The sequence below is a fragment of the Spinacia oleracea genome, chromosome 3 (genome assembly GCF_020520425.1).
Source record: "Spinacia oleracea cultivar Varoflay chromosome 3, BTI_SOV_V1, whole genome shotgun sequence".
Classification (NCBI taxonomy): Eukaryota; Viridiplantae; Streptophyta; class Magnoliopsida; order Caryophyllales; family Amaranthaceae; genus Spinacia; species Spinacia oleracea.
This window is the reverse complement of record NC_079489.1, coordinates 116,402,152-116,415,137: the sequence shown is the minus strand read 5'-3', so window position 1 is coordinate 116,415,137 and position 12,986 is coordinate 116,402,152. Positions and strand designations below refer to the sequence as shown.

At 39.7% G+C, this 12,986-nt stretch overlaps 1 protein-coding gene, 1 non-coding gene and 1 pseudogene across 2 annotated transcripts; 1 reads left to right on the top strand and 2 right to left on the bottom strand.

Moving 5' to 3' along the window:
- Positions 1-5,953: 5,953 nt before the first annotated feature.
- On the bottom strand, positions 5,954-6,598 carry LOC130470006 (uncharacterized). Its single transcript, XM_056839559.1, has one exon. It carries the CDS (start codon positions 6,596-6,598, stop codon positions 6,104-6,106), a length of 495 nt encoding a protein of 164 aa, XP_056695537.1. The 3' UTR covers positions 5,954-6,103.
- Positions 6,595-11,301, bottom strand: LOC130470005 (uncharacterized; annotated as a pseudogene).
- LOC130471094 (small nucleolar RNA R71) lies at positions 10,831-10,939 on the top strand. Its single transcript, XR_008931773.1, has one exon. It is a non-coding gene; the product is annotated as a small nucleolar RNA R71 (small nucleolar RNA).
- Positions 11,302-12,986: the final 1,685 nt, after the last annotated feature.

Below are 12,986 nucleotides of genomic sequence, written 5' to 3'. Positions count from 1 at the left end.
ATCAAAGAAATTCCCATGGCCCATAGTGCGGATAGACGACCCGAGCCAGTGGGAGCACACTATGATATAGTCTTGGACCTAAAAGATCCATCTCGAATTTTTCCTATTGGAATCCCACCTGACGATCCTATGGCAGCGACACTGGTACAACTGCTGCGAGAATACCGAGAAATATTTGCTTTCACGGTGGAAGAAATGCCAGGCATTGATCCAATAGTAGCAGTGCATAAATTGAACGTACATAGTACCATGAAACCAGTACGGCAGAAGAAAATAAATCATGAGGAGGCAAGAAATTTAGCCGCCGCCGCTGAGGTGCGAAAATTGATGGACGCTGGCTTTATACGCCCATGCCAGTACCCGGACTTGGTGGCCAATGTAGTGCTAGTGCCCAATCCCAATGGGACGTGGAGAATGTGCGTCGATTATACAAACCTAAACAAGGCCTACCCCAAGGACAGCTTCCCATTACCAAAGATAGATCGCCTTCTCGACTCGACGGCAGGACATGCCATGATGAGCTTTATGGACGCCTATTCTGGATTTCATCAAATCCCCTTGTGGCCTGAAGATCAGGAGAAGAAATTGTTTGTCACAGAGCAGGGTTTGTATTGTTACAAGGTGATGCCGTTCGGCCTAAAGAATGCACCAGCCACTTTCCAACGCTTAGTGAACACAGTTTTTGCAAAATAGCTTGGAAGGAATATAAAAGCCTATATTGATGACATGATTGTAAAAAGCAAACAGCTGGAAGACCACCTCGGGGACTTGCGGGAGACCTTCGAGACTCTTAGAGCATACCAAATGAGACTCAATCCCAAGAAATGCATTTTTGGAGTCACTTCCGGCAAGTTTCTCGGTTTTCTAATTAAAGAAAGGGGAATTGAGGCCAATCCCGACAAAGTACAAGCAGTCATCACTATGACGTTCCCAAAGACAGTTAAAGATGTGCAACGTCTGACTGGTTGTCTAGCCGCCTTAGGATTTCTGTCCAGAGCTGGAGATAAGGCCTTCGATCGTACTTTCCTTAGCCAAGAGCAAATACACCAACTCTCCACGATCTAGAGCTTGCTCAATCTCTCGTTCACTAGCCAACATGGTGAGATTCGGCTTCTTTTTTTGCTGCACACATGGATCGAACCGCTTGTGATGACATAGGCTTTAGCACAATCTTCTTGCCTTTGTCTCTCAATTCATACTCGTTGCTTCTCCCCTTGTGAACCACGTCCCTATCAAACTGCCAAGGTCGACCCAACAAAATATGACAAGCATCCATAGGAATAACATCACAAAGAATCTCATCCACATACGAACCCATAGTCAAACCAACCCTTACTTGTTTCGACACCTTCACACTATTACCATCATCGAGCCAATGGAGTGCGTATGGCCTAGGATGGGCTGTAGTGATTAAGCCTAATTTCGAAACCATCTCACTAGAAGCAATATTGGTGCAACTCCCCCCATCAACAATCACACTACACCACTTATCTTTCACTAGACATTTAGTATGAAACAACTGATCTCGTTGGTCCAAATCAGTAGATGCAATTTGGGTTTGTAAAGCTCTAAGAACCAGATTTGTGTCATAAACTGGAGCGTCATACCCCTCCTCCTCCTCTTCATCGCCACTCTCATCAAACACAAATACGTCCCCCGCTCTTCTCCTCTTCAAACAACTCCTCACGGCATTCAACAGCTTCTCTCAATGTCACTACCCGTTTATTTGGACACGCATTTTGATAATGCCCAAACCCTTGACACTTAAAACAACGCACCTTGGACAGACTTGTTTCTTTGGTTGAGTTAACTAATTTTGGGGCAGCCGTAGAATTACTTGAACCTACGATACTAGGCGATGTGTTTGGTTTCAAGATAGGTTCGGATTTAGACCAAGACTTGGACTTACCATCCATACTTGACCCTCCCCCATATTTTTCTTTCCCTTGGTTTTCCAATTTTAAACAAAGTCCACAAAGAGTATAAAAATCAGAATATGGATAAAGGTCTACGATATTGGTAATATTGTAGTTTAAACCCCTTAAAAATCTAGACAGTTTTTGTTCCTCAATTTCCCCCACTAAGGACAACTTCTCAAACTCATCAATATATTCAGCCACACTCATTTTCCCTTGCCTCAATTTAGCAATTTTACGATAAGTCGTTATTCTATGAGTTGTTGGCACATACCTTTTACGTAGCTTACGTTTCAAAGAAGCCCAAGAGGTGATTTTCTCCTTCCCATCACGAATTCTCTCGGATTTCAGTCCTTCAAACCACAATGAAGCTCCTCGTCCTAGCTTCAATATGGCATACTTACAACGCTTCTCATCATCAATGTCCTTGAAATCGAACATTCGCTCTATCTTGCACTCCCATTCAAGTAAGCTCCCGGATCTGTTCCACCAACAAATTCAGGAAGTTCAGTGACTTTGAATTCATCCACAACCCGTAGTGGATCACGTCTAGGATGCCTTCAAAATCCCCCATCTCGAACGTTCTTCAAGGCTTCTTGGAGATGTTGTAGAAAGTCAGGATCGTAAAATCCATTTTAGCTCGTAAGAATCACGAAGAGCAGCTCTGATACCATAAATGATACGAGTTTAAAAACTCTTTATATGAGTAAGGATAGTTGATTAACAAGCTAGACCTATAGCTCGTCAAACGTGATTGAAAGGCAAGACCTATTAACTCACAATTGGCTCTTTAAGTAGGAAACACGTCCAAAACAAAGAAAATGTTGAATTATAATCAATAATTCAAAGTAAACTAAAAACAAGTGTTTATTCTTCAAAATTGGTTGATTCAACAAGCTGGTTATAAATAGCCTAAACACTCAGTTAACAACCGGTGGTTACAAGAGCTTTAAACAGCCATTTAAAAGCCATTTGAGAGCCTTTAAAACCGGTGGTTACAAAGCTCTAAAACCCTCCTAATTCAGTCACCAATTTGGAGGTTACAAAGGCTTAAAACCCTCCTTACAAACAGCAATATTTAAAGCTAAGTACAAGACTGAATTTAAATGGGATTAAAACAATTGTCCCCTTATTAAACTGAATTAAACGAAAACAAATAAAGCTAAGCTTAAGCGGACCATCAAACGCACTTGATTAAACGGACCATCAAACGCACTTGATTTAAACGGACCATCAAACGCACTTGATTAAACGGACCATCAAACGACTCACTCAATCCAAGTCACCATGCACATAAATGAGCCATCGAACCTAAATCAGCTTGGTTCCAATTGATAGCATAAGACCGTCACCTTGACCATCACCTTCATCCATGACGGTATCATCCCCTCCCCCTTTAAAAGGAATGACCTCAATTCTGCAAGGCCATCATCATCAACATAGGGTGAGAGGTCACCTACATTGAAAGTAGCATGGACACAATAATCTCCCGGAAGCTCGATCTTGTAAGCAATATCATTCACACGTGCAACCACCTTGTAAGGACCTTTAGCCCTAGGCATAAGCTTGTTCTTGCGTTTGCTTGGAAAACGCTCTTTCCTCAAATAAATTAAATTGAATTAAACGAAAACAAATAAAGATAAGCTTAAATGGACCATCAAACGCACTTGATTAAACGGACCATCAAACACACTTGATTAAACGGACCATCAAATGCACTTGATTAAACGGACCATCAAACGACTCACTCAATCCAAGTCACCATGCACACAAAATGAGCCATCGAACCTAAATCAGCTTTGGTTCCAATTGTTAGCATAAGACCGTCACCTTGACCATCACCTTCATCCATGACGGTATCATCCCCTCCCCCTTTAAAAGGAATTGACCTCAATTCAGCAAGGCCATCATCATCAAGATAGGGTGAGAGGTCACCTATGTTGTGGGATCTTTTACGGTGATGACGTGTCACGCGTTCCTCGGAGGTATCAAGTATGAGCTGGCACGAACCTTTGGCAACCTGCAAAACAAGAATATTCCCGCAGGAATATTCCCTCCGATGCTTAAGTAAGTATAAGCTAGAGAGAGAAGTAATTTGTAGAGAAGGCAGAGCAAATATAGTTTTAGGTTGGTGGGAATGAATTGAATGCCCTTTTACCTAGGGATCTGCCCTATTTATAGTGCTAGGGTTTCTTGGGAATTGGTCCCTCATAGCTGCATGATTGGATGTTTTGCAAGATCAGGACACGTGTCCTGATATATTGGGGACTTGTTTAAGACCTGGTGGGCCTCTTAAGCGTTTGGGCTTCTTAGAGAATAGCGGGACAGGCTCTTCCTGAGAAAATGGGTCTCATGACCTACTGATGAGTCTTGGTCCTGCGTGTGTATGCGAGTTTATAAGACAATTCGTGGTATGCCTGTTGATGGGCCTTTGGGCCTTCTTTCTGGGCTTTTATGGTACAGCCAGGTGGCGCCCTTTAGGCCACATCATTTGCCCCTCAAGGAGGGTGCCCCTCGCCCATGTAGGGTAGGCTGCTTGACCAGATGGAGTGCCACGTGTGGTTGCTTTCCAGAGCTTAATTTCCCCTTTAAAACCTTCAGAAATCTCTCATGGGAGGAGCTGACTCCACCCCTATTTCCCCTTAATTTCCCCTTTTGTTATTTTAAAGTGATTTTGTACAGAGAGAAAGTGAATTCTTTGTCAAAGATTTGTTTGCGCTTGCATTGGGTGTTCTTGGATTCTTCGTTCAGTGTTCTTGGAGCATGGACGATTTTGCCTAGGCTTTCCATCAGTTTGATCATTCCTAGGTAAGTTTATTATCAACCTCTTGTTTCTGCATGTTTATGGATTTTCCTTTCTTGATGTTATGTTTTCTTGGGGAGGCGTCCTGTTAGTTGCGACGCTCTTTTTCTCTCTTTTTGCTAAAGTCAGACGTCCTGTTCCCTATGCAAGACGGCATGGCTCGAATTAGGCAAACAACCAATGTGGGTGCATGGGCAGCGCCGCGAGAGAGGGACAACATGGTTCCTTTTTCGAGCCCGTCCCAGGGAAATAGGGGTGGAGTCAGCTCCTCCCATCATTCAGGAGACGGGGCGGTAAGGGCAGCACGTTCTTCAAGGAGAAGAAAAAGCGTGGCTTGCCGTCCTCGCGTTCCGCGTGAGGATTTTGAGGATGACTCCTCTAGTTCTTCTGACGAGGAGTTCGCAAAAAACCTTCCTCCTATGATTCGGGGGAAAGATGATGTCGATTTGCTTCCTTCTGACATCTTTCCCAGCATGAAATGGCTGAGGTATCTGAGGGAGCAGGGACGTGACTTCGAGCGCTTCTTACTCCTGCCTAGAGGCTTTAGTTTAGGTGCCCTCGTCCCCGTAATTCTGTAGACCAACTCTCTCTGGGTGAGGTTGATGTCTACACGGCTGCTTTTAGATTGGGTCTTAGGTTTCCATTGCATCCTTTTGTGATGGCGTCCTGGAGGGGTATGACATTGGCCCAGCTCAGCTGACCCCTAACTCTTGAGAAAACGTCTTTGGGTTTATTGCCAAGTGTGCTTTGAGCGGCGTCACTCCTTCTTTTCCTGCTTTCATCAGGCTTGTAGATATTTCCCCTTCTTCTCGTTCTCCCCAGGGGTGGTTTACCCTCTATAGTCGTCGGGGATATAAGACGGTAGTGTGTAAGACCTCTAGCTGGGTTTGTGGAGGAAGAAGTGGTCTGTTATCCGAATGGAGACTTAGCTGGTTATGGGAGGTGCCAGAAGAAAACAAGATCTGCATATTTGGTGTGAAGTTGTTTTAGAGATCTGATGAGAACTGTGTTGTTCAGCAAAACGTAGCACGCCGCACGATAATGGGATCACAGATTTCAGAAGTTAGGTGGTTGCTTTGTGTGAGAGTTTAAAACGACCTGAACAAATCTGTGGAAAGAATAAACAAAATAGCATCAGGTGCAAGCGGAATCATGTCCCTCTTGTTCCGGTCTGCCTGTACTAGAAAAGCACAAAAAATAACCTGTCCACCTTTTTTTTTTTTTAGCTAAAATTAAAAACTAAGTTATTAACTAAAGCTAAGAAAAAGAAAACAAAAACAAAAAATTGAAATTATAGGAAAATGAAAATAAATAGCTCTAAGCCTTGGGTTGCCTCCCAAGCAGCGCCTCTATTTCCCGTCGTTGGCTCGACGTATAACATTCTTCAGTCTTTTGAAAGATTTATTTCTTCAATCATCCCTGCTTGTTCATACTCATAGAATGCTTTTAATCCGTGACCATTGACCTTGAATACTTTACCAGAATCCACACATTTAATCTCAACTGCACCATGATCAAATATATTAGTAATAACAAAGGGACCAAGCCATCTAGATCGAAGTTTGCCAGGGAATAATTTCAAACGAGCATTGTATAAAAGAACTTTTTTTCCTACAGAAAAAGTAGTTTTGACTATCCTTTTATCATGAAATGCCTTAGTTTTGTCTTTGTACATCTGAGCATTTTCATAAGCCTCTAATCTGATTTCTTCAAGCTCTTGCAAACTAAGTTTTCTCTGCTGCCCAGCCAAATCATAATCCATTTTACATTGCTTAACAGCCCAATAAGACTTATGCTCGATTTCCACAGGTAAATGACAACCTTTCCCAAAAACAAGTCGATATGCTAACATCCCTAAAGGCGTTTTGTAAGCTGTCATATAGGCCCATAATGCGTCAGCCTAAGGCTCCAGTCCTTCCTATTAGGGCTCACCATTTTTTCTAATATTGATTTGATTTCCCGATTAGACACCTCAGTTTGACCGTTTGTTTGAGGGTGATAAGAAGTTGCTACTCTATGTGTCACATGAAATTTCTCAAGAAGAGCACCAAAAGTTTTATTGCAAAAATGAGTTCCTCTATCACTAATTATGGCCTTTGGCATGCCGAACCTATTAAAAATGTAACTCTTAACAAATTTGACAACGGTCTTAGCATCATCAGTTATGGTGGCAATAGCCTCCACCCATTTAGACACATAGTCCACAGCAAGAACAATGTAAAGATTACCAAAGGATGAGGGGAAGGGATCCATAAAATCAATGCCCCATACATCAAATATTTCACAAACTATAATTCCATGTTGTGGCATTTCATTTCTCTTAGAGATATTACCTGTTTTCTGACATGGTTCACAAGACTTAACAAAAATATAAGCATCTTTAAACAACGTAGGCCAATAAAAACCACACTTAAGGACTTTATATGCAGTCCTTTGAGGACCAAAATGTCCCTCAGCTTCCAAAGAATGACGAAAATTGAGAATAGAAGTGAACTCAGATTTATCAACACACCCGCGCATGAGTTGATCTGCACAACATTTCCAAAGGTATGGGTCATCCCAAAAATAATACTTTGATTCAGATTTAATCTTTTCCTTTTGAGCTCTAGACAATGTAGGAGGAAATGTTCTAGTGACTAAGTAATTCACCATATCAGCATACCAAGGAGTATCAATACGACATAAAGAAAGTAATTGTTCATCAGGAAAGAACTCGGTCATTAACGGCCAATCATCTCTAGGAACAATCCTACTTAAGTGGTCAGCAACCAGATTCTCTACATCCTTTTCATCCCTAATTTCAAGGTCAAATTCTTGCAACAAAAGCATCCATCTAAGCAATCTCGGTTTTGACTCTTTCTTTTTCAACAAAAATTTAAGAGCTGCGTGATCAGAATATATAATCACATGAGTGCCAAGCAAATAAGGTCTAAACTTTTCCAAAGCAAAAACAACACCATACATTTCTTTTTTAGTCACACTGTAATTGCATTGGGCAGGATCAAGTGATTTAGAAGCATAATGGATCACGTAAGACTCTTTATCTTTCTTTTGACCTAAAACAACACCTATTGTCTTATCACTAGCATCACACATGATTTCGAAAGGCAATGACCAATCAGGTGGTCTAATAATAGGAGCAGAGGTCAGTTTATCTTTCAGATCATCAAAAGCTTTCTTGAATTTATCATTAAAGTAAAAAACAACATCCTTACCAAGTAAAACACACAAAGGGTATGCAATTTTGGAGAAATTTTTAATAAAACGTCTGTAAAAGCCAGCATGCCCTAAACGACCTAATTTCACGAACACAAGTAGGATAAGGCAATGAACTAATGACATCAATTTTAGCCTTGTCAACGTCTAAACATTTAGCACTTACAATATGTCCAAGAACTACACCTTGTTCAACCATAAAATGACACTTTTTGAAATTCAACACAAGGTTAGTTTCAACACATCTTTTCAGAACTCGAGACAGACTATGAAGGCATCTATCAAATGAATCACCAAATACAGTAAAATCATCCATAAACACTTCCATATATTTTTCAATTAAATCAGAAAAAATACTCATCATGCATATTTGAAAAGTTCCAGGGGCATTGCACAATCCAAAAGGCATTCTCCTAAATGCAAATGTACCAAAAGGACAAGTAAAAGTGGTTTTATCTTGATCTTCAGGAGCTATTGGAACTTGAGTATAACCAGAATAACCATCTAGAAAACAAAAATAAGATTGTCCAGCAAGCTTTTCTAGCATTTGGTCAATAAAAGGCAAAGGGAAATGGTCTTTCCTAGTAGCTTGATTAAGCTTCCTATAATCTATGCATACTCTCCAACCATTAGGAACTCTAGTGGGGACAAGCTCGCCTTTATTATTTTCAACAACTGTTATTCCGCTTTTCTTAGGGACCACATGAATAGGACTTACCCATTGAGAATCAGAAATAGGGTAGATTACATCCGCATTTATCCATTTAATAATTTCCTTTTGAACAACTTCCCTCATCGAAGGGTTTAACCTTCGTTGAGTTTCTCTAGTGGGTTTAGCATTTTGTTCAAGAAATATTCTATGCATGCACAAGGTGGGACTAATGCCTTTTATGTCTGCTAAAGTCCATCCTATTGCCTCTTGATAATTTTTAAGCACATTCATCAGCTTTGCTTCTTGATATTCATTTAAAGAACTTGAAATAATTACTGGCAAAGTTTCATTAGCACCCAAATAAACATATTTCAAATTAGAGGGTAGGGGTTTTAACTCTAAAATTGGTGCTTCAACAATAGAAGGAATCAATTTAGGCACAGATAAAGGCAAAGAAAAATCAGAATTTATATTTTCAACATCACCAGCCACATCAGACGCAGCTACAATAGAAAAATCAGGCATTTCATTCTCTTTAGTATAATTAAGAACATCAATTTTAAATAGTTTATCACACCACTTATAAAATACATCCTGAGCCATCCAATCAAAAGCATCAAAAGTATCTGTTGAACTAACATTATTGATATCACTTGGGTATCTCATAGCATCAAAAATATTAAACTTAATAATTTCTCCATTAAATTCCATAGTTAAGTTACCCTCATGAACATCAATTTTTGTCTTAGAAGTTTTCGGAAATGGTCTACCTAACAACAAGGGAACACTATCACATCTATCACCCATATCCAGAACATAAAAGTCAGCAGGAAAAACCAATTCATTCACTTGGACAAGTACATCTTCTAAGACTCCTATTGGGAATGCGTTAGATCTATCAGCTAACTGAATAACAATATCAGTTTTAGACAAAGAACCCACATTTAAAGTATCATAAATAGATTTCGGCATAACATTTATGGAGGCTCCTAAATCTAGCATACACCTCTCAAACTTAGAATCTCCAATTTTGCAAGGAATACAAAACATGCCAGGGTCCTTACACTTAGGGGGAAGCTTCTTTTGAATAATAGCTGAAATATTTTCCCCCATACTTACCTTTTCAGAAGGACGAAACTGTCTTTTGTTAGTACATAGTTCCTTAAGAAACTTTGCATAACGAGGTACTTGTTTAATTGCATCAAGAAGGGGATATTGACTTCAATTTTCCTAAAAGTTTCTAGCATTTCATTGTCAAGACTCTCTTTCTTAGCTTTAGAAAATCGAGAAGGGAAAGGAGGCAATTCTTTAAGACGAGAAACAACAGAATCAGATTCAGTTTTACTCTTCCCTTCATTTTCTTTTTCATTGTCCTTCACAATACCCTCACTTTCCACTCTTTCCCCTGACCCAACTTCAGGATTGACTTCTATCTCTTTTTCAACTTCACGACTTTTCATTTTAGGTTCAGTTAACACTTTACCACTCCTAAGTGTGATAGCTTTAACATGACCATTGGGATTAGGGATTGTTTGTGATGGAAGTTTACCTGATAGTTGAGTTTCAAGATTACTTAAAGAAGTGCAAATCTGACCTATTTGAGTGTCTATGTGATGAAGGCGCGTGTCAGTTTTCTTTTGATACTCAATACGCTGATTATGGACTTGCCCTATTTGATTAGTTAGTTGCTTAACTAAGTCTTCTAGTGAAGGATCAGATTGGGGTGGGTGATTTGGTTGACCATATTGCCTTGGTTGATTAGATTGTGGAAGTTGTGGTCTATTTCCATACCTTATATTAGGGTGGTCTTTCCAACCTTCATTATAAGTTTGTGAGTAAGGATCATATTTTCTTTGACCAGAATAACCACCTATAGCATTCACATCTTCAGATTGCAAGTCAGGACATTTATCAGTAGGATGAGACTCATTATAGCAAATCCCACAAACTCTAGCTTTAGACTCGTTACTAGCAACAATTTTAGACACGAGAGTAGTTAAGGTAGAAATTTGTTGAGCATTTTCTTGTAATTGATTCTGAATACCACTTAAATCAACTCCATTTACTCTTTTAACATCATTTCTAGTACCATGTTGTTGGGTGTTTTGAGCCATATTAGAAATTAAAGCCCTAGCTTGGGTTGGTGTTTTGTCTAGTAATGCCCCCCCACTCGAAGCATCTATCATACCCCTATCAGTAGGCAATAGGTCTTCATAAAAGTACTGAATTAATAGTTGGTCACTAATCTGATGTTGGGGACATGAGGAACACAATCTCTTAAAACGTTCCCAATACTCATACAAGGACTCATTATCATGCTGCCTAATGCCACATATCTCCGTCCTAATGGATCCAATTAGACTTGCTGGAAAGTACTGTCCTAGAAAAGTTGATGCCATAACATTCCAAGTCGTAATTGATCCAGCAAGAAGATCATACAACCAATCTTTAGCCAAATCTTGCAAAGAAAAAGGAAAAGCATGCAATCTAATATGATCCTGTTCGACTCCTTCAAGATTCATAGAAGAACAAACAACCTTAAACTCTTTTAAATGTCGATGAGGATTCTCACCTGATTTCCCATAATATTTGGGAAGAAGATTAAGGAAACCTGAATTCAGTTTGAGGGGTTTGTCCAGCTCTGGAAACACAATGTAGAGAGGATCATCTCTCGTATTTGGGGCTGCCATCTCCTTCAAGGTTCTTTCACCCATTTTTTGCTCCTTTTAGACTATCTTCTGTTGGTTTAACTTCCTCTAGTTTCACCTCTTCTGGTTGATCTATTTGAAACGCGTAGATTAATCTCTCTTGACTTATGCTGTTCACAAAATCGATATACTTCCTGATTCGCTTGAGTTTAGGATTAGGTGTGCCACCACTCATTCACCTGAAAAGTAAAAACTTAAAAAGTTAGTCACTATTCTCAAGATTTAAGTGAATGCATAAAAATTAAGAAATTGGACATTCTTAAAATTTCGGGTCACTTAAATGAGAATAGAATATATAATTATAGTTAGGTGCTGCATCTAAATACATGACTCCAATATTACACGAGTCTGGAAAATGAACATGTCAGCAACTTTTTTAATTCCTAAGCCGATATTCAAACTTTGTTCATAACTGAATTCTTAAATGGTATGAACATCAAAATTGATTTACCTAACAATGCTTTATTTAAACTGTAACAACAAGAATCATGAATTCATTTCAAGCCACAACAATCAGTTAGAAAGAGAAACTAACACCTGAAAACACTATACATTTCTAATGAACATTATGCTTTTATTATAAAAGCTACTGCAAATGCATTCAGTAGCCACTGTAAAATAGAATTCAGTAGAATGCATTTAGAAAACGGAAACTCATCACATGCATGCCCCTAGTTACATTTAAAATTGAATCACCTAGACATAATTGTGCATAGTCTTAGTAATTGCTTTTTCAACCAGAATTTGTATATTACAAATATCCTCATTAACACCTCACTGAGAGTGACAATTGTTGTGGGATCTTTTACGGTGATGACGTGTCACGCGTTCCTCGGAGGTATCAAGTATCAGCTGGCACAAACCTCTGGCAACCTGCAAAACAAGAATATTCCCGCAGGAATATTCCCTCCGACGCTTAAGTAAGTATAAGCTAGAGAGAGAAGTAATTTGTAGAGAGAAGACATGGACTCAAGCTTTCTCTAACATAGCCTCGACTCACAAGTTCATCAATTTGTTTTTGCAACTCATTTGTTTCCTCCGGATTGCAACTATAAGCAGCCTTATTAGGCAAATAAGTTCCTGGAACAAGATCAATTTGATGTTCAATACCACGAATAGGAGGCAAACCTGGTGGTAATTCGTCGGGAAATACATCCTTGAACTCAAAAAGCAACTCGGCAATGGGACTGCCTTCTTTCCAATTTTGGCCTTCGATCGAACTTTCCTTAGCCACGAGCAAATACACCAACTCTCCATGATCTAGAGCTTGCTCAATCTCTCGTTCACTAGCCAACATGGTGAGATTCGGCTTCTTTTTTTGCTTGTGATGACATAGGCTTTAGCACAATCTTCTTGCCTTTGTCTCTCAATTTCATACTCGTTGCTTCTCCCCTTGTGAACCACGTCCCTATCAAACTGCCAAGGATGACCCAACAAAATATGACAAGCATCCATAGGAATAACATCACAAAGAATCTCATCCACATACGAACCCATAGTCAAACCTACCCTTACTTGTTTCGACACCTTCACACTATTACCATCATCGAGCCAATGGAGTGCGTATGGCCTAGGATGGGCTGTAGTGATTAATCCTAATTTCAAAACCATCTCACTAGAAGCAACATTGGTGCAACTCCCCCCATCAACAATCACACTACACCACTTATCTTTCACTAGACATTTAGTAT

Excerpts from the sequence above, each read along its gene's own strand:
- LOC130470006 (XM_056839559.1), bottom strand. The coding sequence starts at position 6,598 with ATGACAGCTTACAAAACGCCTTTAGGGATGTTAGCATATCGACTTGTT.